This window comes from Musca domestica, unplaced genomic scaffold (genome assembly GCF_030504385.1).
Source record: "Musca domestica strain aabys unplaced genomic scaffold, Musca_domestica.polishedcontigs.V.1.1 60, whole genome shotgun sequence".
NCBI classification, from domain to species: Eukaryota; Metazoa; Arthropoda; class Insecta; order Diptera; family Muscidae; genus Musca; species Musca domestica.
In genome coordinates, this window is record NW_026712364.1 from 1,083,874 (window position 1) to 1,107,593 (window position 23,720).

At 35.6% G+C, this 23,720-nt stretch overlaps 2 protein-coding genes and 3 non-coding genes across 5 annotated transcripts; 4 read left to right on the top strand and 1 right to left on the bottom strand.

Moving 5' to 3' along the window:
* The first annotated feature begins 1,231 nt into the window (after window positions 1–1,231).
* LOC101897059 (dolichyl-diphosphooligosaccharide--protein glycosyltransferase subunit STT3A) lies at window positions 1,232–9,687 on the top strand. The gene is made up of 6 exons (XM_005185934.4): window positions 1,232–1,681; window positions 6,498–6,826; window positions 7,042–7,431; window positions 7,495–7,782; window positions 8,024–8,503; window positions 8,688–9,687. Exons 1-6 carry the CDS (start codon window positions 1,576–1,578, stop codon window positions 9,240–9,242), a joined length of 2,148 nt encoding a protein of 715 aa, XP_005185991.2. The 5' UTR covers window positions 1,232–1,575; the 3' UTR covers window positions 9,243–9,687.
* LOC131805787 (small nucleolar RNA Me28S-U3344) lies at window positions 6,889–6,969 on the top strand. Its single transcript, XR_009343828.1, has one exon. It is a non-coding gene; the product is annotated as a small nucleolar RNA Me28S-U3344 (small nucleolar RNA).
* LOC131805786 (small nucleolar RNA Me28S-U3344) lies at window positions 8,538–8,617 on the top strand. Its single transcript, XR_009343827.1, has one exon. It is a non-coding gene; the product is annotated as a small nucleolar RNA Me28S-U3344 (small nucleolar RNA).
* A 1,385-nt stretch (window positions 9,688–11,072) lies between the features above and the next one.
* Window positions 11,073–11,175, top strand: LOC131805785 (U6 spliceosomal RNA). Its single transcript, XR_009343826.1, has one exon. It is a non-coding gene; the product is annotated as a U6 spliceosomal RNA (small nuclear RNA).
* Window positions 11,176–11,626: 451 nt separating this feature from the next.
* LOC101897352 (cystathionine beta-synthase) lies at window positions 11,627–19,539 on the bottom strand. The gene is made up of 6 exons (XM_059129385.1): window positions 19,350–19,539; window positions 15,104–15,252; window positions 14,928–15,034; window positions 12,067–13,105; window positions 11,815–12,002; window positions 11,627–11,755 (listed from the first exon to the last, which is right to left on the bottom strand). Exons 2-6 carry the CDS (start codon window positions 15,217–15,219, stop codon window positions 11,655–11,657), a joined length of 1,551 nt encoding a protein of 516 aa, XP_058985368.1. The 5' UTR covers window positions 15,220–15,252; window positions 19,350–19,539; the 3' UTR covers window positions 11,627–11,654.
* Between the last annotated feature and the right edge of the window lie 4,181 nt (window positions 19,540–23,720).

The window sequence follows — 23,720 nt, forward strand, 5'->3', positions numbered from 1 at the left end:
AAATCCGAATTTAGGGAACATACATTAGTTCCGATTTCTTTAATCTCAGATGAAATCATGGTAGAATTAAGAAGGTAAAGTCATGCAGTCATATGTTTACAATTTTTCTTTTTTTTCAAAAAGTATTCATTTGACAACACTTTATTGTCAAAATATATATTTATAAATCCATTGTTCATAAGCAAATCAGGGCCTCAATTCTTGTTCTATGAAAATGTGAAATGAAAACTTTTATAAAGGAAAGAAATGTCAAATGAAAAATTTTATAAAGGAACTATTTTTCATTTCATATTTTCATAGAACAAGAATCCACCCCCAGAGTTGGGAACCTGTTTTCTATGCAGTGAAACTAGACAAGGTAAATTACAGAAAATCCAGAGATGGGTATGCTTATTTGAAATGATTTTACAGTACGTTTATATATAAATGGGTTAACCGACTGGATTTGGATTTAAATTGTCAATAGTATTACTTATACTTCAAATAAATCCTCTCAAAGTAGGTTAACCCTACAAACAGTTCTAACGTAAACATGGCATTACCTTCCTAATTTTACCATGGATGAAATAATGGATCATCCTATATTATCTTCAACATTCTGAATCAACTCTTTGGATGCTAAAAAAGAAAACGGTTTATCATAGTAATGAATAGATAAAAAGATTGGTTTCCTTTGCGAACTTCGCTTTATCAGATAGTTCTGTTTTAGAGTAGTCGAGATTATTCGTTTTTACTCATTTTTATATACACCGCACACAAGTCGCATAACAATCGATGGGTCCGTCGAATATGGGCAACCCTGTATATATAGAAATAAAAATCCAAAAAAGTTGGCAAATCAATTATTTCCATTCAACATTTAATACAATACTATAATATATCACTTTTTCAATATATCAATTTGAAGTCTGCTGTATGGGTTTTACGAAGCCTCATCAGCCTAATCAAAGGAATTGAAATCTAATGTATGTATATCCTCATTCTCACTAACTTTAATGTGTTGATATCAATAATAGCCATTAACATAAAATGCAGCAGCAGATGCTTACATATCTAACATTTTTTTACATTTTATTAATGTTATTTTTTTTTTTCTAAAATCAACAAGATTAATTTTTAGCCGTTATTTTGAAGAAATATTTACTGATTTCAAAAGCCAAATGAACGGCGTTTCGGCTTCGTCGCCCTTTTCATTCTAATTACGGCGTTAAGAGTAACTTCAGTCTGACTCGGCTCTCTTGATGGGAGTGTGGATTAACTTGTGTGTCTTTAAATTCACTGGGAAAAACTGTATAATTTAACTCAAAATCGTGATAAAACTATGGAAAATTGCAAAAGATTATGAAGAAATAGATAGAATATATGAAATAGTGGCTGTGAATTAGAGAAAAGACGCAAAAACTTTTTGTCATAAAACCCCAGACACCGGTTCTGGTAGCAAACACACAAACAAAAGAGAGTCGCAGAAAAAATTAAGAAGCAGTACGGCATTCATTGTAAATTAATAACTGCCATAATTTATTGCGGTTTTTGTTTTGTCGTGTAGTGGGTGTATGATCATTAAATTTTGCAAAAATGGCAGTTGAAACCGCAAATCCAGCGGCAAAGACGAAATTTCTAACATGGGAGAAACAGGAACATCTTGTAAAAATGGCTATTTTAATAATAGCAGCGGTTTTGTGTAAGTACTAAATTAAAATGTCAAATGCCACTTGAATTACGAATGGAGTGATTGGAGGGAAAGGAGAAATGTTTAATGTTGGTGAGAGAATGCATAGCCGGCTCTCAGCACAAAGAACATAAAGTTGCCTTAAACTTCGTGAAAAACAGTTCGAGTTTAAGAGTCATTAAGTATTTATACCCTACAACACTTTGTGTTGGGGGTATTATAAGTTTGATTGGGCCAAAAATTATGTAACACCACGAAATATTGATTTCCCATATGGGAAAGTATATATGGATCTTCCTATCTCGCCGAGCTGAGTCGATCTAGCTATGTATGTCCGTCCGTCCGTCTGTCCATGTTAATTTGTAATCACTCTACAGGTCGCAATTATGGGCCTATCTTCACGAAATTTAAAATGTAGGTGGGGTTAAGGTCAGAATAGAACCCTATTTCTTTTGGAGAGGATTGCATAATATTAAGGGGTTGAAATGGACCAAAAACTGAAAAATTTGCTGATTTTGCAGTTGCTCTACAGGTCACAATTATAGACCAATCGCATGTAGCTAGAATTTAGGGCGGGGAAGAAGCCTACCAATTTGGGTGGTCATCGGATAACATTTAGCGGGTAAAATAGACCATATCTTTTTTGTTAAAAAAATTCAAATTTTTTCATTAAACCGCGAATATTTTAAATCCCGGCGAAATCACAAAGACATGACAAGGTTACTTCTGATCTTTACATTGATGTTAAGATCCAACAAATCGGATATATAGCAAAATATGTGCGATATATATGTGTATCAAAGAAGATATGCTTGAAAGATCTCGTATATGTCGAGAACGGCTGAACTGATTTCGACAGTTCTCATTAATTCAGAATGGCCTCTTGACAGGAAAGAAAAAACGTCTAAAAAATAGCATAAAAATATCTCTCTAAAGATGAAAATATTGATTTTGTAAAATTTTCTCATATTTTTTCAATTTTTGTCATATTTTTGGCATATTTTAATTTTGAATTAAACATTTGGTAATATTTCTACAGCTAACAAAACTAAGTAGTTAGGATATAAGGATATCATATACAGATCACATTTATGGCCCGATCTTAATGAAATTTTGCATGGGGATCAGATGAGGGTTAGAATAGAAGCCATATATTTATGGGTTGAAATGGACCAATAAAACTACAAAATTGTCAGCAGGTCGTAATTATTGCCCGATCCTCACGCACATTTGAAAGGGGGTTACGGGCATTGCAAAAAGCCAAGCAGTTTCGGATGGCCATCCAAATATTCAATGTGTGAAATAGTTTGCCAAAATACGAAAAGTTCCATTCCAGTGACTTTTTGGAGAATTCACAAATGTAGGAAAGACACACTTCTGACTATTTCGTTAACGCTGATTTCGTTGAAGAATATAGTCAAATGTCTGTATCTCATATATAGCATTTTCAGATTAAATGAAACCTTTTGCAAATCAAATGAAACTTTTTGCAGCGGAAATGAAACCTTTTGCAGTGGAATTGAAACCTTTTGCAGTGGAAATGAAACCTTTTGCAGTGGAAATGAAACCTTTTGCAGCCGAAATGAAACCATTTGCAACCGAAATGAAACTTTTTGCAAATCAAATGAAACTTTTAAATTTATAGAAGGAAAAATAACAAAACCTTTTTATTTTTAGTAGTTTTTAAATTAAATCAATAATTTATAACTAATATATTGACAAAGAGGATTTTTTATTGATTATAAATATCTACATTTATTTATATTATTTCTTAAATTTTCAATTATTGTAATAACAAATGGTTCTTTATTGATTTGATATAAAATGCTTCCATATTATTAAATTCCAAATGGCTAACGCTAAAAGAGAAATTTAAACAAATTTTGGCCTTTATAGGTATGGCCAGGACTGAAATGTGAAATTAAGCTTTACCACAATTTTTTATAGTTATAGTATACTATTAATCTTACCTAATAAAGGATTTCCGCTTCGCAGCTTTATTGATTATGGAGATAGAGCAGTCGTGATTTCAATAGACAGATAAGTGGAAATCATTAAATCAACTATGATCATAATTGTATATACTTTATGGGGTCTACGACGAATATTTAGAGGTGTTCCAAACCGAATGAAAAATTTAATATATCCTCCTTTCCATGGAGGAGATTATAAAAATATACCTAATTCGGGTCCTTTGAAAAAATACCTTGAAGAACTTTTTTCAATCTTTCTGCATCTACACTTGTGTTTTATGGAAGCTTTAAGAAAAAATGTTATAAAAACATAGATATTTATAATCAATAAAAATTCCTCTTTAACTATATATTAGTTATAATTAGTTGATTTAATTTTAATCCTACTAAAAAAAAAAAGATTTGTTATTTTTCCTTCTAAAAATCGAAAAGTTTCATTTGATTTGCAAAAAGTTTCATTTCGGTTGCAAAAGGTTTCATTTCGGTTGCAAAAGGTTTCATTCCCGCTGCAAAAGGTTTCATTTCCACTGCAAAAGGTTTCATTTCCACTGCAAAAGGTTTCAATTCCACTGCAAAAGGTTTCATTCCCGCTGCAAAAAGATTCATTTGAATTGCAAAGGTTTCATTTAATCTGAAAATGCTATAGATGCGTTTCAGTCAAAAACCAACAATAAATGTTAATCTTTTGCCACTTCTGAGAGATTATAGGTCTTTGGGAAATATTAGTTCCAGATCTAGGAAGACCATTTACGTGCAACATCTACCTATAAATTGGAAATGAGCCAATTAGTTTAAGTTGCTATTATTCGAAAATTAGAAAACGAAACCTGATGGTTTTCTTTTATTATTTGTCACAATCTTGTGGAATTCTTTCGAGTATCTCGCCTGTATAAACTGTATCGTTTATTATAGTGTTGTAGGGTATTCAACGGTCGGCCCCGCTCGACTGTAGCCTTTGCTTACTTGTTTTAAAATGGAATTGAGATTATGCATACTTCTCATCCACTAATGACTTCTTACAGTCGGTCGATGGAAAATGTGCCGTATGAAATATAACATAACCGGATACGCGAAACAAAGCTTCCATTTACACTTTCCGTGGGGTTTATGATCAAGTTCACTTTGGATAGGGAACCATAGTATTTTGTACTTTTTTGAAGTAGTAAGCCTTCGTTCGTGGCTTGAATATTGCTAGTCTTGGGTGGGGATTGAAATTTTTTTCTAATTTTATATTTTTGGGATTAACTTCAACACCGACTTTTTATTCAAACAAGAATTTTATTGAACTGGTTGAAGATTTCAAAGACTCATCACTGGACTCAGGTATTATATTGATCCATATGACACTTGGGAAAGTTTCGAGTGCCGGCTATAATTTTGTAAATATTTTGTGGGCTCCAAAATATTGTTCTTTCTAAATAAAAAAGATCCGGTTCTAAACAAACCATAATTTTTTTCTCTCCCGAATAGGTTTAAATTACCGGCTTAACTCTAGTTTAGTAAAAACTCTTCGATTTTTTCGAAATTTTTTCCAGAGGTAGGTATTTTTACCCTGATCCCGGGAAAGTATTTTTTTCTTGGGGGACGGACCTGGGACCCCAGATTTTTGACCCGAAAGTCCGGGTTCAAGACCCCGACGAGACCGGATCCAATTACCCGATATAGGCAATATCGGTTATCGAAAAAGGTATTAGCACAAATTGTAGCATTTTGGAAAGGTAAGAGTGTCAGCTTTAATTTGGAAACAATTTTGTTGACCCCCATAATGGGCCCTTTTTTGACTTTTTGGGGGTTTCATAAAAAATCCGGGTCCAAAAAATCTTGTTGGATAGGTATTTCCATAAGCTTTCAATCGATACCCATATTGTCCATATCGGGTAAGTGGATCCGGGTCCAGGCGGTCTTGATCCCGGACTTTTGGGTCAAAAACTGGGGTCCCGGGTCCGTCCCCCAAGAAAAAAAATAGATTCCCGGGATCAGGATAAAAATACCTACCTCTGGAAAAAATTTCGAAAAAATCGAAGAGTTTTTACTAAACTAGAGTTGTTCCAAATTACCCAATCGTTTGAGCACTTGTTTGATAGTTGCTTTCTAAATATATGTTGTTCATATGGGTTAAGTAGAGACGGATCCAATATTTGCCGAAGGAATATTGCGATATGTTTAGCTCACGAGCCATTTTCGGCCACTGCGACGCGGTTTTCGACCGGTCTACGCTACCAGTATCACGATAACGGGCGGTGGTACGAGACACAAAAGATTTATTCACATTTGAATGCTGGAGTGCTCTAACGATAGCCACTTGTGGTGTTCAAGCCAAATATAAGCAAATCACGCTTGAATTCCATTACGAATAACTTTTTTTCTGGAAAATTCTCACCAAAATGCTTTTGTAGGATTGTAAAAAATATAATGTGCTGTCAATGGAATAATTTTAACAGCTGTCGGACGAGGGGCTTAGAAATGACAGCAGTCTGAAGTTGGTTGCATTTTTTTCAATTCACCCTGTATATTCTGTTGAATTTGAAAATTGGAAAATGCATGAATATAATTTTAATGTCAACATATTTAGAAAAAAATTAAAAATGTGAACGAAATAATGATAAAATATCTCTTTGAAAGAAAAATATAAGTATATCTTATTTTCATATTCATTCAGTTGTGTCCAATTTCCGAGAAAAATCCCCAAACAGTATTTTTTACAGTAAATGACTACAAATTCGTTCAGTGTACATGTGCAGAGTTGCATGAGATTTACTGACGATTACCAAATAATCGAATCTAGTGTTCCCTATAATGTTATTTTCATTTATTTCCTTTTTCTATCTCTTCCATTTCAATTGTAACTTTGACAGCATTCGCCACGCGTTTATTCTCTGTGCTGCGCTTCGAAAGCGTAATTCATGAATTTGATCCGTACTTCAATTATCGCACGACACGTTTCCTCGCCGAAAATGGCTTCTATAAATTCCATAATTGGTTCGATGATCGTGCCTGGTATCCATTGGGGCGTATTATTGGTGGAACCATTTATCCCGGTTTGATGGTAACATCGGCAGCCTTATATAGGATATTATGGTTATTGAATTTTACCGTGGACATACGCAATGTTTGTGTATTTTTGGCGCCATTTTTCTCCTCACTCACCACGTTGGTTACCTATGCCCTGACCAAGGAGATCCATGTAAGTATTGTAAACTGTGTGTTAAGTTTGAGGTTATGTTTTTTGTGCGACCTCATGTTTGCGAATTTTGTGATGAATTTTAATTTAATTCTTGATAGGAAGGGTATGACACATAATGAGTACCACTACTAGCTGATATTTTTTTCCAAAGATAGTTAATTTATTTTATTTCGTTGGTGGAAGTAATTTTAATTGTATGAATTTGTGTATTTCAGAGCACTGGTGCCGGCTTGGTGGCTGGAGCATTGATTTCCATTGTGCCTGGTTACATTTCACGTTCTGTGGCTGGTTCATATGACAATGAAGGCATTGCAATTTTCTGCATGCTCCTAACCTATTATCTATGGATAAAGGCGGTTAAGACTGGAGCCATCTTTTGGTCTGCCATGTCCGCATTGGCATATTTCTATATGGTTTCCTCTTGGGGAGGTTATGTTTTCCTCATAAATTTGATACCTTTGCACGTGTTGGCCTTGATGTGCACGGGACGTTTCTCGCATCGTGTGTACATTGCCTACAGTACTTTGTATTGTTTGGGTACGATTTTGTCTATGCAAATATCATTTGTGGGATTCCAGCCCATTCAGAGTTCGGAGCATATGTTGGTAAGTTGAAACGTGTATTATTGTGGAATTTTCGAGATTTTAATATAATTCCTATGTTTTTAGGCCTTGGGAGTTTTTGGTCTATGTCAAATCCATGCCTTTGTTGACTATCTACGTTCCCGCATGCCAGCCGATCATTTTGAAACGCTTTTTAAGGCATTGGTTTCTACCGTGCTGACAGTGGCCTTTATTGTTGGCATACTTTTGACGGTAACTGGTAAAGTTTCTCCCTGGACTGGTCGTTTCTATTCTTTGCTGGATCCGTCTTATGCAAAAAATCACATTCCCATTATTGCCTCGGTATCGGAACATCAACCGACATCTTGGTCTTCATTTTACTTTGATCTGCAGGTATGTTTTAGTTTCACAATTTATTTGAATTCATTACTAAATCCATATCTTTCATGATGATAGCATTGAGCGTGTATGAGTACGCCTTAATGTCACCCATTGATTACATACACTTTGATCGCTGACATCCATTTTTTTCTTGAGCGAATACCACCCACAAATATGCATTCCATTTAAAATAGTCAATAGAAATTGTGTAGAATAATTCCATAAACTAATGACTTTCCACTTAAACTTTCAGATTTTGGTATTCCTTTTCCCAGCCGGCCTATACTTTTGCTTTGTCAAACTCACCGATGCCAATATCTTTATAATACTCTATGGTGTGACTAGCATTTATTTTGCTGGTGTTATGGTCCGTCTAATGCTGGTTTTGGCACCTGTTATGTGTGTACTATCGGGCATTGCAGTTTCCCATTTATTGGCCAAATATATCCAGTCAATAGAGGTGGCATCCGCTGCACAAAAACCAGTTGAAAGTAAAAGACAATACAAAAAGATGGAACAACAAAGTGGTGGCATTAAAAAGGAAGTTGCCATAACTTTTGTCGGTATTGTAACAATGATGCTGATAGTCTATACATTCCATTGTACTTGGGTAACATCCGAGGCATATTCATCACCCAGCATTGTGCTGAGTGCCCGTTCTCATGATGGTGGTCGCATTATATTCGATGATTTTCGTGAGGCCTACTATTGGCTGCAAATGAATACACCAGAGGTAAGTTACATAAAATTATTTATTTTAAATTAATTGTTAAAATGATGAACACTTGTAATTCTTGATAGGAAGAGTATGACACATAATGAGTACTACAACTAAGCTGAATACAAAATTAGATTTATAAACATTTTGGCAACACAGAATCACATAGTAATGTAGACTTCTTTGGTTTCCTTTTTAGAATGCCCGCATCATGTCTTGGTGGGATTATGGTTATCAAATAACAGCCATGGCCAATCGCACCATACTTGTGGACAACAATACCTGGAATAATACTCACATTTCACGTGTGGGCCAAGCCATGGCTTCCTCTGAGGAAAAGGCTTATGAAATCATGCGTGAACTTGATGTCGATTATGTTTTGGTTATATTTGGCGGTTTGACCGGTTACTCATCGGACGATATTAATAAGTTCCTATGGATGGTGCGTATTGGTGGCAGTACAGATCGTGGTGCTCATATCAAGGAAAAAGATTACTATGCTGCCAATGGAGAGTTTCGTGTTGACAAGGAAGGCTCCCCAACATTGCTCAACTGTCTAATGTACAAAATGTGCTATTATCGTTTTGGTCAAGTCTACACCGAAGGTGGTAAGCCACCGGGTTATGATCGTGTCAGAGCTGCTGAAATTGGTAATAAAGATTTCGAATTGGATGTCTTGGAGGAGGCTTATACCACAGAACATTGGCTGGTGCGAATCTATAGAGTTAAGGATTTAAGTAATCGTGGTGTTTAAAGAGAGAGGGATGGATCACACACGGCTTCCGTCTTGTTTATATACAAAATGTCCCTTTATTTCTAACAAATACTTAAAAGTGATTTTGATTTGTATCTTAAAAAAAAATATTGTTGATCAATTCATGTTTTTTTTTTTTGTAAAACACTCAGTATTTATGAAGTTTCTTCTGTATTTGTTTAGAAAATGCCCTAACCCTAATGAATGAATCTCTTTTGAAACTAAACAAGTGCATCGAATACACAAAAGCTAAAAAAATTAGTTAACAAATAAGAAGGCAAAACTCTCAAGAAAAAGTATTAAATCTTTAACTCTAAATACAATAGCACACAAAACGTTCTCGAATAAATTAATTTAAGACAACATGTATCTATGCGTACTCACCATCCATGACAACACACACAGACAGGTTTTCTATAATAAAATATATATTTTATAAATGAAATGGATGTTTTTGTGTGATTTTTTTCTTAATATTAGGAAAGGTGGCCCTAAAGTAACAGCTCATTGTAGTCCCGAATTGGTCCTTGTACAAAATTTTATATAATGATCTATTATATAAGATCTTTAATAATATGTTTTAATGACCCCGAGTTATAGGCTTTGTTTTTGTAAATATATTTTATATCCTATAATTTTTCGATGAATTTTTCTGAATAACTCCGAGTAGGCGTAGATTTTTAAGAATATTTTTATACCCTCCACCATAGTATGGAGGGTATATTAGGATTGTAACACCTCGAAATATATATTTTAGATCCCACAACGTAAATATATTCTTAATCAGCATAAAATCCTATGTCGAGTTATCGATGTCCGTCCGTCAGGTAAAATCACTCTAGCCTCCGAACGAAATGAAGTAGGTTGATAAAATTTTACTCAAATGTATATGATGTCTGTAGGACTTTTGGAATTGAAAATGGGCCATGTAGGTCCACGTTTTGATATAGCCCCCATATAACGGCACCTCCCGATATTCGGTATTTTAATGATTTTGGCGACATTATTCACCGGAATTATTTCAAAGTTGTTATTTTAAGTTCGTAATGGATACTGCAGCCCAATACAGAATTGTCTGTGCAGGTCCACGTCTTCGTATAGCCCCCACATAACGGCACCTCCCGATATTCGGTATTTTAATGATTTTAGCGACATTATACACCGGAATTATTTCAAAGTTGGTATTTAAAGTTCGTAATGGATACTACAGCCTAAGACAGAAAATTGTCTGTGCAGGCCCACGTTTTGGTATAGTCCCATATTACGGCACCTCCTGATTTTTGGTATTTTGATGATTTTAGTGACATTATTAACCGGAATGGTTTCAAATTTGGTATTTGAAGTTCGTAATGGATACTACAGTCTGAGACAGAAAATTGTCTGTGCAGGTCCACGTTTTCGTATAGCCCCCATATAACGGCACCTCCCGATATTCGGTATTTCGATGATTTTAGCTACATTATTCTCCGGAATTGTTTCAAAGTTGGTATTTAAAGTTCGTAATGGATACTACAAAAAATCTCTGGATACCAATCCGTTTGACTATTGTGTCTGGAGTATTTTGGAAAGCAAGGTTGGCACTAAAAAATACAAAAGTGTAGATCACCTCAAGCAAGAGCTTAGCCGGGAATGAGCCAAAATACCGCAGAGCAACATTCGGGCAACGTGTGACGGTTTCATTGGCCGTTTGAAGGCCATAATTAGTGCAAAGTTGACCAATTCGAACAAATCTAAAAATATTCTAAAATTTGATGTTATTTCCGACATTTTTTGTTTCCATTCAATAAAATTAAAAAAAAATTTAGAAATTATGGCTTTTGACTTTGTTGCAGTTTTTTTATCTCCCCTGTATACTAAAATTGGAATGATGCAGAAAAGAGTAGCATGGATTAGCAAGGATGACACTCAATATCGTGAATCTTTCCACATTTTTAGTGAGTTAAAGAAGGCTAAACGTAAATTTTGGATCAGTCGATAGAATGCTGTCAGATTTCGTAAAATACTCCAACTATACTTTGGCAGTTTTCCTCGATATTTTTATTGGGGCGTCTTGCCTTTTAACCATATGAAGCTGGAATCGATTCATAATGCCCTCTGTCTCTGGTATTTCCTCCACCCTGAATGAATGCATTAAAATTATACTAAAAAGCAGAATAATCAGGGTTGAAAATGCTAACGCCATGTATCTGTATCATACAGACCCGAACTAGGAAAAGACCCAATTTAATTTTGTATTCTTTAAAGTCATAATAAAATGTTATCTGATCGTCATACAAACCCAGACTCTACGAAAGAAAAAAAACACTTAATTAATTATATTTTTTGTAAGCCATAATATAATTTTATATGATTGCTTTTGTTTTCATAAAAACTACATACATACAATGTATATATATATTGTAAAAAAAAACTTTAGTGAGTTCCGTTGACACCATTTTGAGCTGGTTTACCGGCAGCAATGAAACTCATCACGTCTATTTTGGTGGCCAGGCCTTTAAGAACATCTTTGCCATCTGAAAACAAATGAAATTAGTCTTGCAAATTTACGATAACTCCACCAAGTCCTACTTACCCTCTTTGTCCACGATCAAAACACAGGGATCAACTTCCAAGACACGAGCCAATTTGCCCAAAATTGCTGAGGAAGGTATGCGTATTACTCTTTTGTTAATGGCCTTCAGGGCCAATTCGTCAGTGTTGCGGTTCATGCTAACAATTTGATTGATTAAGGTTTCCTGGCCCACGGTGCCCAGAATGGAGCTAAAACATTAAAAAGAGAATTTAAAACATTTTCAATTTCAAATATTAGATTTCTGGGACCTACCCATCATCTTCATCCAACATGGTGATTTGATTTAAATTATTCTTCTTCATCAGTTCAATGGCATCACAGAATTTCACATCTGATTTCACTGTCAATGGAGTGTTCAATTTCAACTCGCTCACGGGTACATTCCACCACCAATGTTGATGTTCATTGACCACCTCCTTGAAGTCACGAGCCTCCATCCAATTGTCTGAGACAAATTTGGTCATGTAGTTGCGAATGCCATCGGGCAAAATGACGACGCAACGTTGTCCTTCCTTTAGGGTTTTGGCAAATTTCAAAGCAGCAGCCATGGCACCGCCTGAAGAGCCACCGCACAAAATACCTTCTTCGGCATTGAGGCGGCGACTCATGGGGAAACAATCTTTATCGCCAATCTTAGTCCAAACATCAATGACAGAGTGATCCATAACGGTGGGTATGAAATCATAGCCAATGCCTTCAACTTCATAGAATTGAACATCGGATTTGTTCAGCTCCTCAGGGCGTGCCAACACCGAGCCGAAAGGATCAACACCAACAATCTGGCATGAGGGCAGTTCCTCTTTGATTTTACGGGCAATTCCAGTAATCGTACCCGCAGTACCAGCACTGCACACAATCATATCAACTTTGTTATCCAATTGCCAAAGGATTTCGGCACCAGTACCATCGTAATGGGCCAGTGGATTACCCGGATTACGATACTGATCCAAAACAATGGAATTGGGAATTTCCTTCTGCAAACGTTGGGCAACACAAATCAATCCTTCAGGTGAATCATAGGCTGCCTCAGTGGGGGTACGGATAATTTTAGCACCCAAGGCCCTCAAAGCGTACACCTTTTCATTGGACATTTTCTCGGGCATAACAATCAGACATTTGTAACCCTTAACGGCACAGGCCATGGCTAAACCAATGCCAGTGTTGCCGGAGGTGGGTTCAATAATGGTGCAGCCAGGTTTAAGTAGACCCTTGTCTTCGGCATCCTGTACCATGCGATAGCCAATGCGATCCTTGACCGAACCACCAGGATTAAGGAATTCACATTTAGCATCTGAAAGGGAAGGAGAAATTGAATTAATGATAAAGCATATTTTCATTACCTCAAAAGGAATCTGCGGGCTTTGGGATCAGGGAAATTTTTTTTCTATAGAAAAAAAAAATCAGGATCCCAGTTTATTCGGGGGAGTTTTGTTCCTAAAGAAAAATTCAGGACCTCAGTGGATCTAGGGCAATTATTTTTCTATAGGGGGAATTTTTTTCTATTGGAAAAAATCTCGACTCCTTGGGATCTGAGAGTCAGGACCCCAGATTCGGCGGTCATTTTTTTCACCAGAAAAAAAATCAGGACCCCAGATTTGGGGGTCATTTTTTTCACCAGAAGAAAAATCATGACCACAGTTTTGGGGTTTTCTTAATAGAAAAAAATCATGACCCCAACATCGGGGGTCATTTTTTTAATAGAAAACAAATCAGGACCCCAACATAGGGAGTCATTTTTTTCTATAGAAAAAAATCAGGACCCCAGCTTTGGGTGTCGTTTTTGTCCCCCAAAGCTGGGGTCCAGCTTCGGGGGTCATTTTTTTCTATAGAAAAAAATCGGGACCCCAGTTTCGGGGGTCTGTTTTTTTTCTATAGAAAAAAATCGGGACCCCAGTTTCGGGGGTCTGTTTTTTTTCTATAGAAAAAAATCGGGACCCCAGTTTCGGGGGTCTGTTTTTTTTCTATAGAAAAAAATCGGGACCCCAGTTTCGGGGGTCTGTTTTTTTTCTATAGAAAAAAATCGGGACCCCAGTTTCGGGGGTCTGTTTTTTTTCTATAGAAAAAAATCGGGACCCCAGTTTCGGGGGGTCTGTTTTTTTTCTATAGAAAAAAAATCGGGACCCCAGTTTCGGGGGGTCTGTTTTTTTTCTATAGAAAAAAATCGGGACCCCAGTTTCGGGGGGTCTGTTTTTTTTCTATAGAAAAAAATCGGGACCCCAGTTTCGGGGGGTCTGTTTTTTTTCTATAGAAAAAAATCAGGACCCCAGTGGATCAGCGAGTCATTTTTTTCTACAGAAAAAAAAAATCAGGACCCCAGATTCGGGGGTCATTTTTTTCTACAGAAAAAAAATCAGGACCCCAGATTCGGGGGTCATTTTTTTCTACAAGAAAAAAAATCAGGACCCCAGTTTCGGGGGTCATTTTTTTCTACAGAAAAAAAATCAGGACCCCAGTTTCGGGGGTCATTTTTTTCTACAGAAAAAAAATCAGGACCCCAGTTTCGGGGGTCATTTTTTTCTACAGAAAAAAAATCAGGACCCCAGCTTTGGGGGTCATTTTTTTCTACAGAAAAAAAAATCAGGACCCCAGCTTTGGGGTTCATTTTTTTCTACAGAAAAAAAATCAGTACCCCAGCTTTGGGGGTCATTTTTTTCTACAGAAAAAAAATCAGGACCCCAGCTATGGGGGTCATTTTTTTCTATAGAAAAAAATTCAGGACCCCAGCTTTGGGGGTCATTTTTTTCTATAGAAAAAAATTCAGGACCCCAGCTTTGGGGGTCATTTTTTTCTATAGAAAAAAATTCAGGACCCCAGCTTTGGGGGTCATTTTTTTCTATAGAAAAAAATTCAGGACCCCAGCTTTGGGGGTCATTTTTTTCTATAGAAAAAAATTCAGGACCCCCAGAAACTGGGGGAATTTTTTTTTTCGATAGAAAAAAAATCAGGACCCCCCAGAAACTGGGGGAATTTTTTCGATAGAAAAAAATCAGGACCTCTTCGGGGTCTTTTTTCAATAGAAAAAAATGACACCTGCTTCGGGGGTAATTTTTTTTTATAGTTAAACCCGGTCTCGGATCTGAGGATTTTTTTTTTTGATTACCATTCACACTTACACATTTCACATTTAATACCCTCTGATTTGGGAATATTGTTTAGTCTGACCAAAGGAGTACAACCAATGGCCTCCAAAATGTTGGGGGTAATCTTCTGACGGTGGGCACTGAAAATAAAAAAAAAATAGCATTAATTACTCCGATTTTTTTTTTTTAAGGGGTACTTCCAAACTTACATTCCTCGCTGAGTGTGTGCAGTCTTCTCCTTGGTGCCCAATTTCCAGGGACATTTTGAGGGTTTTCCAGGATCAATGAAATCCTTTGGTCTTTCATAGGGTTTTGTGGCAGGCATATTGTTGATTTATTTTTGAAACAGAGTTATTGGCTAGAGAGGCGAAGTAAATTTCGAAATTAGTTGCGTTCGACAAAATGATGAACACTTCCGCATTTAATGGTGACTGGCAACTGAACTGTCTGCATGATTATTTTCTATGTTGGGGACGCTATCGCTCTACTCTAATCACCTTTGCTGGTGAACCTTTTAATCTAATAAATTGCGGTTTTGGTTAATTGTTTTTTTGTTATTATTGTTTTGTGCCCCCATAGAAAGTTCTGCGATAGCTTCACTTCGTAAGCTGGCTAAGGCAACAAAAACAAACAAACAAAAACAGCTTAAGTTAAGCATTTAATCGCAACTGATAATGAAATCTGGGATTTTGCGTATATTTCCACGCTTGACCATGTGCGGGCCCAGAGAAAATTGTCAACGTAATGGTGATGGAGTGATGAGGGACAATGCCTCCATAATGTTTGATAAAGCTCAAACAAAGAGGGACACTATGCAAGACTTGAAGGCAGGCATCAGCCTTTAAATGACGTAGAATCGTGGTCGTCGTGAAAGAGCCAAAATGATTTCGGTATTTTATTATCGTTTATTTAAAATCTGGCTGCTGATGAAAATTATATAACATGGAATGATGCCAAAATTGGCCTTTAACCTAGCCATCCTCAAAAAAAAAAATGTTAAAGCTATTGCGTCAATTCTGGTTTAAAACATGTGTTCTTTGTTTGCGTTTCAGAACATCGGCCTGATTGGTCTATTTCTTTTTTAAAGTGCGGGAAATCCAGTGTAGGATCCGCCACTTACTGTAGATCCCAAAGTATTATTGAAAGATGTTTTCTAGAATTGTGATACTCATGTTTCCGAAAGGTTGAATAAATATCGACTCCTGAGAAAAAGGTAGACTTGAGGCTTATATTATCGGTTTGGAATTGGAGAATGTGTAACAAGTGCCCCTTGGCTTCACAACAAACCGAATCCGCATTGCTGGCGTCAAAAAAAATAAAATAAAAAAAAACAGAATAAAAAAGAAAGCCCACTGGATCGTGAAATTGAACAATCCTTGCTTTACGCAAGGCAATAAATCAATATCTTTGTCTCGAACTGCAAAAATTTACCAAAACCATCTCCACATCTCAATTGCAGATGCCACCAGAAACCTAAATATGAAATTTCGGGATTTCAGCTTTATTTCTTCACATAATGCCAAATTTAGTACCATTTAGTACTTTTCGTACAATTATAGTGCGCATTTCCGAGACCATCTCCATATATCCAGAAAACAAATAAACAGCCACCCAATACAAAATTTAAGATTTGAAGCACTATATATTCACCCAGTACCAATGTGTACTAAATATAGTACTATTAAGTACTTTTCGTGCATTTGTTGTACACATTTTCAAAACCACCTCCATATCTCAACCCAAATACCAAGAGAGACCTTAGTATCAAGTTTCGGGATTCCAGCTCTATTTCCAATGCCCATTTTTGTACCACTTAGTACTATTCGTACCATTATAGTACATATTTCCGAAACCACCTGCATATGTCCAGGCTACACATGATCAATATCTTTTAAACCAATACCAAATTGTAGCAATTGTCCAGAAATCCTTTGGAAAATCTATTCTGCACTACATCATCAATGAGTCAGTCTCATTCCAAATTCTAGCTCACTACGTTTGTTCAACACAAAGTATTCAATTTTTAGAACATTTTAATACTTCTCGTACCCATTTAGTACGAATTTGTAAAAACTCGCCTACGCAGCAGAACTTCAGGTTAGAATACATAAAAGGCTTTATTGACTGGTTTAAGTCATCGGCAGGCCTCTTCGTAAAGAAAGATAGGGGTTTAAGTTGACTTAGTTCAATTTTGGCCCTAAGCTCCTTTGCTCTTTTCCGAAGAAGCCAGCCAATGACTTAAGTCAGTCAAACAAATCGGTTTTTGTATTCTCACTTTTAGCCTTTTCAATCACTTCTTATACCCTCCACCATATATAGGATTGAGAGTATATTAAGTTCGTCATTCCGTTAGTAACTCATCAAAATAATCATTTTAGACATGAGTGTATATATTCTTGATCAGCTAAAAATTTGCACAGATCAGAAGTTTTTTCTGAGCACTTTACCCTCTGGACATTATTCACCGGAATTGTTTCAAATTTGGCATTTGATGTTCGTAATGGACATTACAGCCTATGACAGAAAATTGTCTATGCACCAGGCCTTCGTATAGGCCCCATATATCAGAATCTCCCTATATTTGGTATTTTTATGATTTTAGCTACATTATTCACCGGAGTTTTTTCAAGTATCGCATTTGAATATTGTAATGGTGTATGGCAAAAATTGCTGCATAAACACATCTTCGTATAGACCCCAATACAACGGTTATATTCGGTATTTTTAAGATTTTATTATTATCGTAGTAAAACTTTTACATTCTTGAAGTTCTAGAACTGACCAATATATTTGACAACATTTCATGGTCAAAATGTTTATTTACAAATCCATTGAATATATACAAACGTGTGCGGTTTTATTAAAGTAAATAGTTTTAAAACTTTTTCAAGATATTGATATACAAAAAATACATAACAGACGTATATTAAACAAATTTTTCAATTGTTTTACAGAAAATTTTTGTGTTTTATATAACCGGTAAAAATTACCGGTGGTCTGTACTAACGTTCGTATAATTTGACGTCTGTAGTTAAGGGTTAACATAATTTCGTTTCGGTCTGACATAATTACGACTTGCACCATGTCTTTCTAACTCTAGAGACCTTTAATAGGAAGAAGCTCTCTTAAAATATTCTTGAAGACTTTCCGAAAATTCTTATACAAATAGAAAACCCAGTTTCCCTGATTATGTTTTTGAAAAAGTTTTTAATAAAATATATCTTGAAATCTCGTTATACTACCACATGTAACGCTGTTTCCATTGAACCGAGAGTTAGATCCTAACTCAAATTGCTTCCTTATTCTATAATTGCAACAATTTCAGTTTGGAAAACAAAATAAATACCTTATTGGAATACGATAAATATGCACACTTATAATCAAGTAATCAGTGGGTAATTATTTTTATAAATAGGTAGGAATATATATCACGTTTTATTATATTTATAGTATGTGTTCCCGTGCAAGTATTTGCAAAACTTTTCAAATTTTAAAAGAAAAAAATTTAAAACTTTGCAAAACTTTTAGATTCTTGCAAGTTCTGGAACAAAGTAATGGTAAAACTCCTCTTCCCCACAAAAAAGTAAATATCTATTAATTTTGGTAAGACCATATCAAAGTATTCAAAAAACCTGTTAATTGATTCCATTGAACATAGATAAAAGCGAATGAAACACGTTGTATATTTTTTTAATAAACATTTTCCGTCTTTTTACTATCTCTTTACGCAGCTGCTGTCAAAGGCCGAAGAGATAATAATTTTTGGGGGGTGACATGTGGGCGTGTGTCAACAGACACACACACGCATATAGTTCTGTTCAAATAGAAAAAACATCCGTTGGAGAGTGTTGTGCAAATAATTAGGCATATTTTTTCCATTGGTAAAACGGTGAGAAGAAATTTGAATAACACAGCGGTGTGCTATTATACAGAGTTGCCCATAAATAATTTAAACTTTCAATTGAATTGAATTTTAACTTTTAACAGATAATAACGGATGTCGATTAACAACCATACAATGATTACCATGCATGGAAGCATTACCATAACAGAACATAAATAATTACTCTCTCTCTCCTTCTCTCTCGCTCAGTTTGGCCCCTTTGACAGATATGCTCATTACACGGTTGGCGGTAATTTTTCATATTTATTTTTTTAATCTATTCTTTATTAGTTTTATTTATTATCACCACTTCCTAGCTATTTAAATAAAAACGGCTAACTAATACCGCACAAATTGGCAACCCTGCCATTATTAAGGTAGTAAAAACAACCACAACAACAAAAGTTACTTTACATAGGTATCTCCCATTGTTACCACTGTAATTTGCTTTGGAAGAAAACAACGTTGTTCTTTCGAACTGGAATTTTTCCCCATTTGTTGATTGTTTTTACCACATGTCTGGTCTTTCATTACAATTATACACAATTTGCCATATGTAATTGTTGTTTTACCTTATTAAAATAAAAAAACAAAAACACAATTGTGTGTTTTTAGAGCAAATGTTAAGTAAATGTAAATGAAAATCACTGCCAATTGTTTGGGAACAATCTGTACAAACACACACACACGCTCACGACAAACACCGAGGATACCACGCGCCCCCAGTTCAATCAGAGTTTTTATGACTACTGACAGCCACCGAACCTATCCAAGAATTTATAACCTCATCAATTGTGGTGCCTAAGTAAATATTCTCATCCACTGCAAAGAGATAGTCACACACTTCCAACTACATATACATATGTGTACATACACATGTTGTCTTGTAGCACTCTCCCAGGCATATTCATCTCTCAGTGCCGGTTTTTTCTGTTTTCTTTTGTTCATGTCGGTTGGCCCTCCATTGGAAAAACAACGTGCCGGCGCATCGGGTATTACACCATTTCCAGTGAAGTGTGATTAAATACAAACACATTAGGGGAACCTTACAAGACATGAGCTTTCATCAATTTTTACGTTAAAGACAGTTTTTTCTTAATTGTGTACACTTTTAACGATTATATATAAACATATTTTCTTTGTTTGTTTCATTTATTATTTTACACAGCATTCGTTTTTAAAAGGTAGAAAAAACCTGATTGAGGGCTTTATCAGAAAAAAGTGGTTTGTTAATGTCAAATTTTCCATATGTAGAAAGTCCACGTATCGTTTGATACATGGACAGGTGTGAAATATATAAGGCATCGAAAATATATTATTTGATCAAAAGTGTTGTTTGTTTGTTGTGTGAAAATTCATAAAATTAAATTTACGGTATAAAGTCATCCATAAAATATTATAATTTTATAGAAAATACGATATATATTTATAGAAAATACGGAAAAAACAAGTAAAAAAGCTGTAAGTTCGGCCTTTTTGAATACCCTCCACCATTTGGAACAAATTTGGCAATTTTCAAAAAAAAAAAAAAAAAAATAAAATCCGTTAAAAATTCTGTTAGCATTTTAAAAATACCGAAAGCAGCCGTTATATTAGGGTCTACACGACAACGTGGACCTGCATAGGCAATTTTTGCCATAAGCCATTACAATATTCAAATGCAAAACTTGAAGGAAAAATTCCTTGAATAATGTAGCTAAAAATGCCGAATACAGGGAGGTACCGTTATATGGGGTTTATACCACATCGTGGACCTGCACAGGCAATTTTCTGTCATTGGCTGTAGTATCCATGACGAACTTTAAATTTGAAACAATTCCGGTGAATAATGTCGCTAAAATCATCAAAATACCGAATATCGGGTGGTACCGTTATATTGGGACTATACGAAGACGTAGACCTGCACAGACAATTTTCTGTCTTAAGCTGTAGTATCCATTACGAACTTCAAATAGCAAATTAGAAACAATTCTGGTGAATAGTGTCGCTAAAATCATTAAAATACCGAATGTCGGGAGGTGTTCCTGCACAGACAATTTTCTGTCATAGGCTGTAATATCCATTACGAACTTAAAATACCAAATTTGAAACAATTCCGGTGAATAATGTCGCTAAAAACATCAAATTACCGAATATCCGGAAGTACCGTTATATGAGGGCTATACGAAGTCGTGAAGCAGCACAGACAATTTTCTGTCATAGGCCGTAGTATCCATTTCGAATACCAAATTTGAAACGTTCCCGGCAAATAATGTCCCTAAAATCATCAAAATACCGCATACCGAGAGGTAACGTTATATGGGGGCTATACGATGACGTGGACCTACATGGCCCATTTTCAATACCAAAAGTCCTGCAGACGTAATATACCTCTGAGTAATATATTATCAACTTACATCATTTCGTTCGGAAGCTAGAGTGATTTCCCCAGACGAACGGACGGACATCGCTAAATCGACATGGAATTTAATGCTGATCAAAAATATTTACTTTGTGGGGTCTAAAATGTATATTTCGAGGTGTTACAGACGGAATGACAAACTTATGATACCCAACATACTATGGTGGAGGGTAAAAAACCTATGCAAGTGTGTGATCGCATGATTTATGAGTCATATGTAAAATTGAAATTATTGACATACGCACGGAAATACACATGGGTAATAAAAGTGACAGCACATATGTATAACCTATGTAAAATTTGTGTGGGTACCTAAAAGTATGCTCTAAAATGCTAATTATAAATGCAAAAAAATTACTTTACATATACTCTGACAACATGTGTAAACTAAACTAATCTTAATATAACAATGTATTAAAATCCCACTCTCCCAACAGATGTCGCTCAAAACGATGTTGTGATATTCATCTATCTCGGAGACGGTGGTTTTAAAAAGTAAATTTTATTAGTTCGACTGTCAATTCCTTCGAAGATCCGTTAAATAATGACAAAACCTCGTGAAGAGTAAAAATAGGCTAAGAAATATATATAAGAAAAATATTGGTCCACTATTACTGCTACGTGGCCCCAAAAAGGGTTAATGTTAACTCTCATAATAGGTAGAATTAATACCAGATTTTTCCAAAGTTTCGTAAAACCTATTACCAAACAAGTAAGCAAAGGCTACAGTCGAGCGGGGCCGACCGTTGAATACCCTACAACACTATAATAAACGATACTGTTTATATAGGCGAGATACTCGAAAGAATTCCACAAGATATTGTGACAAATAATAAAAGAAAACCATCAGGTTTCGTTCTCTAATTTTCGAATAATAGCAATTTAAACTAATTTGCTCATTTCCTATTTATTGGAAGATGTTGCACGTAAATGGTCTTTGGATGGCCATCCAAAACTGCTTGGCTTTTGCAATGTCCGGTAACCCCCATCCAAATGTGCGTGAGGCTCGGGCAATAATTACGACCTGCTGACAATTTTGCAGTTTTTTGGTCCATTTCAACCCCTAAATATATAACGATCATCTCCAAAAAGAGTAGGCATCTATTCTGACCCTCATCTTATCCCCATGCAAAATTTCGTAAGGATCGGGCCATAAATGCGATCTGTATCTGATATCCTGATATCCTAACTACTTAGTTTTGATAGCTGTAGAAATATTACCAAATGTTTAATTCAAAATGAAAATATGCCAAAAATATGACAAAATTGAAAAAATATGAGAAAATTTTACAAAATCAATATTTTCATCTTTAGAGAGATATTTTTATGCGATTTTTTTAGACGTTTTTTCTTTCCTGCCAAGAGGCCATTCTGAATTAATGAGAACTGTCGAAATCAGTTCAGCCGTTCTCGACATATAAGAGATCTTTCAAGCATATATTCTTTGATAAACATGTATATCGCACATATTTTGCTATATATCCGTTTTGTTGGATGTTAACATCAATGTAAAGGTCAGAAGTAACCTTGTCATGGCTTTGTGATTTCGCCGGGATTTAAAATATTCGCGGTTTAATGAAAAATTTTGAATTTTTTCAACACAAAATATATGGTCTATTTTACCCGCTAAATATTATCCGATGACCACCCAAATTGGTAGGCTTCTTCCCCGTCCTAAACTCTAGCTACATGCGAAATTCCGCGTCGATTGGTCTATAATTGCGACCTGTATAGCTACTGCAAAATCCGACATTTTTTCAGTATTTGGTTCATTTCATCCCCTAAACATTTGGCGATCATCTCAAAAAGAAATAGGGTTCTATTCTGGCCCAACCCCGACCTCCATTCCAAATTTCGTGAAGATCGGGCCATAATTGCGACCTGTAGAGTGATTACAAATTAACATGGACAGACGGACGGACGGACATACATAGCTAGATCGACTCAGCTCGGCGAGCTAGGATGATCCATATATACTTTCCTATGTGGGAAACCAATATTTCGTGGTGTTACATAATTTTTGGCCCAATCAAACTTATAATACCCCCAACACATAGTGTTGTAGGGTATAAAAAAGGGATTTACTCCTATGGCAACTCCCTCCCTTGAAAATTCCTGAATTCGAAATAAGATAAAGGGAGTAATATCTGTTCTGATTTAAAAATCCAGCCTCGACATATTCTTATGAAATGCAGGTTAGATGGCAATACTCAGAACCTATGCTCATTTTCCCCTACCTCCCTTGAAAATATTATTCTTGTTTTGGTCTAATAGTAATACCTTTCTGAAATTTTCTATAAATTACATTCAAGGTCTGTATAAGGTCGGCCAAGAAGAATAATTTTGACAACAATTTGATAATAAAATAAGTACTTTTTGCACCATTGTGATTTGATTCTCTTCAAATTCCACATCCCAATTATATATTTGACAGCAAATTGAGTTGTCAGATGGGTTTACTGGCTGACCTTATGTAGGCCATGAATTTCGTGGATATCTTTCCAGGGCCTCAATTCTTGTTCCATGAAAATCTAAAATTAAA

Excerpts from the sequence above, each read along its gene's own strand:
- LOC101897059 (XM_005185934.4), top strand. The coding sequence starts at position 1,576 with ATGGCAGTTGAAACCGCAAATCCAGCGGCAAAGACGAAATTTCTAACA. Across the intron at positions 1,682-6,497 it reads AATAATAGCAGCGGTTTTGT|CATTCGCCACGCGTTTATTC; the intron begins GTAAGTACTAAA and ends TAACTTTGACAG. Across the intron at positions 6,827-7,041 it reads CCCTGACCAAGGAGATCCAT|AGCACTGGTGCCGGCTTGGT; the intron begins GTAAGTATTGTA and ends TGTGTATTTCAG.
- LOC101897352 (XM_059129385.1), bottom strand. The coding sequence starts at position 15,219 with ATGCCTGCCACAAAACCCTATGAAAGACCAAAGGATTTCATTGATCCT. Across the intron at positions 13,106-14,927 it reads GGGTATTAAATGTGAAATGT|ATGCTAAATGTGAATTCCTT; the intron begins GTAAGTGTGAAT and ends CTTCCCTTTCAG. Across the intron at positions 12,003-12,066 it reads ATGTTGGATGAAGATGATGG|CTCCATTCTGGGCACCGTGG; the intron begins GTAGGTCCCAGA and ends TTAATGTTTTAG.